The following is a 5,841-nucleotide window of genomic DNA, read 5'->3' as shown; positions in this document are numbered from 1 at the left end:
TTTAATTATATTGTTTTTAACAGGCCGGGACACGAAAGGTCTATTAAAATTCCGTAACTTCTTTATCCGATGTCTGTTTTCGATAGACTTTTTACCGTTGTACTACCATTGTTGGGGTCTTAGATTCTCATTTAGATTGTTTCGGTCAAAAATCCCTCGATCTCTATTTTGAGTTTTTAGTTGTCTACTGCTACATCCGAAACTTCGAAAAATCATAGCTTCCTCATACGAAGTCAGATTTGGGCGTTCTTGTTATGTATGTTCGCGGTTTAATGATATCTGTGACTTTAATTTAGATACCTAAGACTAAAAAGTATTTTATCCAAATTTCTCGTTTTATGCTTAACAACGCTTTACCGATAGTGTTACGAATCTTTGATTGGTCATAACTCCTTCGTTATAACTCGGATTTTAGTGTTCTTTATGTTTTTGGAAACCTTATCACCATATCTACCACATAGTGTACTCAAACGGAGCTTTTTGAACATTTCATTTTCGATGATATTCTTATTACTTCACAAAGAGATTACAAGACTCGACTTTTAGACATTACATTAACCTGAAATAACGAGTTGTTATAGATAAAATAACAAACATAGAACATAATGTCGGGTCTACTAGTTGTTAGATACATCAATAGCCGGTTTCTCCAAAGATGGTGTTACCTTCGTTCCAAATGCCATATGTACTTCTACTTTGGAATCTCCCATCATGCCAAACATGGTTAGAAAGATCTTTGTGTAAGCTTCTTGATTGATAAATATGCCTTCGGGTCTCTGTCTAATATTCAAGCCAAGGAAAAAGTTAATTGGACCCGTTGAGCTCATTTCAAACTTAGTTTCCATCACATGATTGAATTCAACAGTTAAGCTAGGATTTGTTGAGCCGAAGATGATATCATCGACGTAAATTTGAATGATCATTAAGTGGTCACCTTATTTCTTGCGAAAGAATGTTGGTTCAACCAAACCTTGTTTAAACTTGGACATTTTTTGAAAGCAAGTAAGAGTTTCATACCATGCTCTAGGAGCTTTTTTCAGTCCATAGACTGCTTTTTCAAAAATATAACAATGATCTGGATACCTTTTGTTCACGAAACCTGGTGGCTACTCAACATATTTGTCACGTCTAGGTCTCCATTTAAGAATGCACACTTGACATCCATTTGAAATACTACAAAATTTTTGTGTGCAACATACGCCAGAAAGATTTGAACCGATTCCAATCTTGCTACTGGAGCGAAGTCTCTTCGTAGTCAATTCCTTCTTCCTGACAATACCCCTTTATAACCAATCGAGCCTTGTTGCGAATAACATTTACCTCTTTATCCATCTTGTTTCTGAAGACCCATTTTAACCCAACAACCGATGCATCTTTTGGTGTGGGAATCAGTCTCCAAACTCGGTTTCGCTCAAATTCATTAAGTTCATCTTGCATAGCTTGAACCCAGTCAGAATGGTCAAGTGCAATATTAACCAGTTTCGGTTCTATTTTTTAGACAAACGAATTAAACAAGCAAAATTCTACTTGAGAGAACAGAGCAGTTTGCTTCGCTTTTATTTGAGACTGACTATGAACACCCTCAGATGATTCACCAATTACCTGGGTTTTTGGATGATCCCTTGTCCATTTAGTGAGAGGAGGATAGTTTGGATCACAGGAAGGATCCAATTCTGCATTTATTTCTTCCTGTAATTCTGATTGAGAGTCTTCATCATTTGTTTGATTATTCTCCCCCTCAAATGGCGAGACTATTTTAGCATCCAGTTCTGAATGCTCACCCTCGGTTGGACTATCATGATTAGACGATGGATTCTCCCCCTCCAATGATGAATTTTTTTTATCTTCAGGGTTAGATTGCTCCCCCTCGAATGAGACATCATGGGTTTTTTTCGGTGATGATGTTTCCTCCTGGAATGTATGACTTTCTTCTGGAGGTTCGCTTGGACCGGGCTGTTCTGTTGGTTCCTTGTGTTCTCTTGACATTTCTTTTGTAACTTCATCAATAATTTTCTTCAAGTTGTTGATCTTGTTGTCAGCAGCCTTCGTCTCGGAGTAAATTGCTCTTTCTGGTTCATCAAAAAGTAACACGTATTCATCAAATAGATTGGAAATACAGACTGAAACTTGACCTGATTTTGGAAAGATTTCCTCCAATGGATCAATATTTGATTGAAGCTTCTTTACATAACTATCATCAAAGGTGACATAATAGGTCTCCTCAATTTTCTTTGAACGTTTATTTAGAACCCTATATTCCTTTGAGGTCAGAGAGTAACCAAGAAAGATTCCTTCATCAGCCTTTACGTCGAACTTGTTTCGGTTCTCTTTGGAATTGAAAATAAAGCATCTTGAACCAAACACATGGAAGAACTTGACATTCGGCTTGCGATTATTCAAGATTTCATATGGAGTGATAGAGAATCGCTTGTTTAGGAAGGATCGGTTCTGGGTATAACAGGCAATAGCGATTGCATCAGCCCAGAAGTACAAAAGTAAGGAAGCGAAGCTGAGCATGGTACGGGTTGCTTCACTTAGAGAGCAATTTCACCTTTTAACTATGTTGTTCTGTTGTGGAGTATAGGGAGTAAAGAAATTATGAGACACTTCCTTATCAACAAGAAATTATTCGAACTGTTGATTCTTGAACTCCAACCCATTTTCGCTTCTTATATTCCCGACCATCTTTCGCTGTTGCAGTTCCACTTGTTGTATAAATGCTTTGAGCTTTGGAGTCGCTTCGTTCTTCTGTTTAAGAAAGAAAACCCTAGTGAAATGTGAAAAGTCATCAACAATTACCAATATGTACTTGCTACCACCAACGCTTTCTATTGCTAAAGGACCACACAGGTCGATGTGAAGTAGTTCAAGTGGTTCGATGATCTTTGTGTTGATACGAGTTTGATGACTCTTTCGGCTTTGCTTTCCCATCTCGCATGCAACACGCAAATGTTCCTTATCATATTTGAGAAGGGGTAGACCTCTTACATGATCACCAATAACCAATTTGTTGATATCTTTGAAGTTAAGATGAGAGAGCCTTCGATGCTAAAGCCAATTTTTGTCAGAGTGTGCTTTCGTCAGAAGGCATACAACTGGCTTTCCTCAAACTGGATTGAGATTAAAAGATACATCTCTCCCTTTCACTTGGATTTTAATAGAACAGTCTTCGTCTTTTTTTCAATAATCTCATAACCTTCATCATAAAATGAAACCTTCAAACTAGTTCCCACCACAAGTTGTGAAACACTGATTAGATTATGTTGTAATCCCTCCACATATGCTACCTTCCTTATTAAGAATTCACCGTTTGTGATCATTCCATAAACTTTGATTGTTCCATATGAATTATTCCCATAGTTGACACATCCACCATCCTTAAGGGCTCGAAACTCCCTCAGCTCTTCCCTCTTTCTTGTCATTTGACGTGAGCAGCCACTATCAATGTACCATTCATCGTCAAACTGCTCGTCACTTATAACCTGCAAAAATTAAGCAGATTTAGGAACCTAAAGCTTCTTGGGTCCTTGTGACCCTTTAATAGGTTAGGGAATTGCAATAAAAAGATCAACTAAATAAGTTCTCTTTATTAAGGTGGTTTCATCTTTTCGTTTGATGGTAAAAACTTTGATTTTATTGCTTTCAGCTTTCGGTTTATTTGAATCAAGTTGTTTATTTTTATGTTGTTTCTTATTAGCCTTTTGATTCTTAGGGTTAGCAGTTGTCTTCTGTGCATGAACTTCAGAGTATGAGACTTGCTTTCCCTTTTCCTTTGATATCCTCGATTAGGTTCTGCTTCAGTTGTTGCTGAAACAAATGAGGTTTTGAGTCGAAACCAGTCTTTCGGGTCTTGTTACCGCTGGGCTTAGCATCGAAGCTATCTCTTTGGTTTGTTGATCTGCAAGACTGACATTGAGCGCATAGGGATTTGTTCTAATGAGGACCTACTTTTTCCTGTGGTTTTGATACTTTGTGAACATAATTAGCGTTTTGGGAATTCCAGAACTGCTTTCTCTCTTTGAGATTCTTTTGATACCTTTGGTTTCTTTGACGTGCATTCTCAGGAAGTTGTTTTTGAGACTTGTGAATGTTTGCTTTCGGTTTCGGTATCTCTTTACTTGCTTTGCTTTGAGATGATTCAACTGAACCATTTATTAGTTTGCTTTGATTTTCCTTAGTACCGCTTGTACTTGGCTTATCAAAGCTAGAAGGTTTGTTAAGTGGCTCAGCCACATACCTAACTTTGACTCTCCATGAGGTTTGCTTTGACAAACCTACTGTTTCATCTGCATTATCAATGGGAGCCGACTAGAAAAAGTTGTCACACCCATCAACATTGTCTTCATCAACCAACGAAGTTAACTCCACTGTTTTCTTTTTGGTCATTCCGGTGGTAGCATATACTTGATTCGGCACAATTTGCACCTTTTGATATACAACTACTTTTTCTCTATGGAATTTGGACTTATTTTTGGATACTCGAGCAACCTCAACTGAATTTTCAGTTATGAGTGGCTTTGCATGTTCGAGTTCGCTTTTGATAAACTCATAATAGTCAACCTCATCCTCTACAAAAATTTCACTCATATCGGTGTCCTCATCAAATTCAGAAGAATTTTCCACATTCAACTTGTGTTCTGAATTTAATTTGGTATTCAATGAGTCAAATATTTTCATAGTTTTGGTCTTTATGTTAAACTTGTCATTTTCGTCCAACAAATTCTTAATCATGTCCTTATGATTTTTTGGATTTTATAAAGGAGTCAATTTTGTCTAGACTTATCCTGTAAGCATCTGAAATCTCATCTGATGATACAATTGATTCATAGTTGTAACAATATACATCCACTTCATCTTCCTTAAATTCAAGAAACGGCAAGATCATTTTGTGAACCTTTTTGTCAATATCACAATTTAAGTGCAACTAAGTAGTATTAGTGTAAAGATGTTTAGCTGTTAAACAAAAATATTTCATTGTTTTAAAAGCTTTAAATTGTCTCTTTGTAAATAAATCAGCTCATCTCTCATCCTTACTGACTCTAACTCCATCTTCTCGATCCACATTCTTCGCTCCTCACTCTTGGATGTTGCCATGCTAAGTTGATCGGTTAGGTTAGCATTTGTGAGGCGAGTTTGCATTAGACTTCCACTTAAACTTGAAAACTTGAATTTTAGTTCGTTTAATTCCTTTTCATAGTTTTGTTACAAATATTTTAAGTGATTCGATAATAGATTGTACCTTCTTGATTAGTTGATCACAATCGCTGATCCTTTCGCTCACAGGCTTGGCCGCAAACTCTCTGCCATGTGTTGGTTTATGCACTTCTTCATCTTCAGAGTCTTTAGACCAGACTTCTACTCCACCAAATTCATCATCAACCACGTTCTCCTGCACAACCAAAACATTCATAACTTTGTTAGAGTTTTTCTTCTTCTTTATCTACTCCAGGTTGTGCAAATGATCTTCTTCATCATCTTCACCCTATTTCTTCTCTGACAGCTTTCTCAACATGCAATCTTTGGCAAAATGGTTTTTGCCATGGCAAAAGTTGCAATCATATCCAGAGTCTCCCACCAGCTTGCTCTCCTTCTTCACTTCTTCTTTGTGAGGATTGTTTTTGATATCCTCTTTAGCCTTTTCTGAGCTATAACTTCCCTGCCAGTTTCGGTTCTTGGCGGCATGGAACTTCTTACGAGCGAATCGTTGTGGGTTGGAGACCATCATTGCATACTCTTTTCTTGTCAGATCACACTCTGACATTTCTGACTCTTCTTCATCCACCGCCACATTCTTCGCTTTGGAGAGAAGGGCCAAGGATCCCATACCGGACACTACTTTCA

At 37.4% G+C, this 5,841-nt stretch overlaps 1 protein-coding gene across 1 annotated transcript; it reads right to left on the bottom strand.

Annotated features, from left to right (window-relative positions):
* Window positions 1-1,230: 1,230 nt before the first annotated feature.
* LOC145036028 (uncharacterized) lies at window positions 1,231-3,422 on the bottom strand. The gene is made up of 5 exons (XM_078984514.1): window positions 3,165-3,422; window positions 2,810-3,048; window positions 2,636-2,767; window positions 1,572-2,191; window positions 1,231-1,487 (listed from the first exon to the last, which is right to left on the bottom strand). Exons 1-5 carry the CDS (start codon window positions 3,420-3,422, stop codon window positions 1,231-1,233), a joined length of 1,506 nt encoding a protein of 501 aa, XP_078840640.1.
* Between the last annotated feature and the right edge of the window lie 2,419 nt (window positions 3,423-5,841).

This window comes from Lactuca saligna, chromosome 3, assembly GCF_052625555.1.
Source record: "Lactuca saligna cultivar CGN05327 chromosome 3, ASM5262555v1, whole genome shotgun sequence".
Taxonomy (NCBI): Eukaryota; Viridiplantae; Streptophyta; class Magnoliopsida; order Asterales; family Asteraceae; genus Lactuca; species Lactuca saligna.
Note: the sequence above shows the minus strand (reverse complement) of the source record. Positions and strands in the feature narration are given on the sequence as shown.

What these genes read in the sequence shown, in the direction of transcription:
- LOC145036028 (XM_078984514.1), bottom strand. Translation starts at nt 3,422, where the DNA reads ATGACAAGAAAGAGGGAAGAGCTGAGGGAGTTTCGAGCCCTTAAGGAT. An exon ending in GAAAGCGTTGGTGGTAGCAA is followed by an intron (nt 2,768 to 2,809) that starts GTACATATTGGT and finishes ACATTTCACTAG; the next exon opens with GGTTTTCTTTCTTAAACAGA. An exon ending in ATCATCTGAGGGTGTTCATA is followed by an intron (nt 1,488 to 1,571) that starts GTCAGTCTCAAA and finishes TCTAAAAAATAG; the next exon opens with AACCGAAACTGGTTAATATT.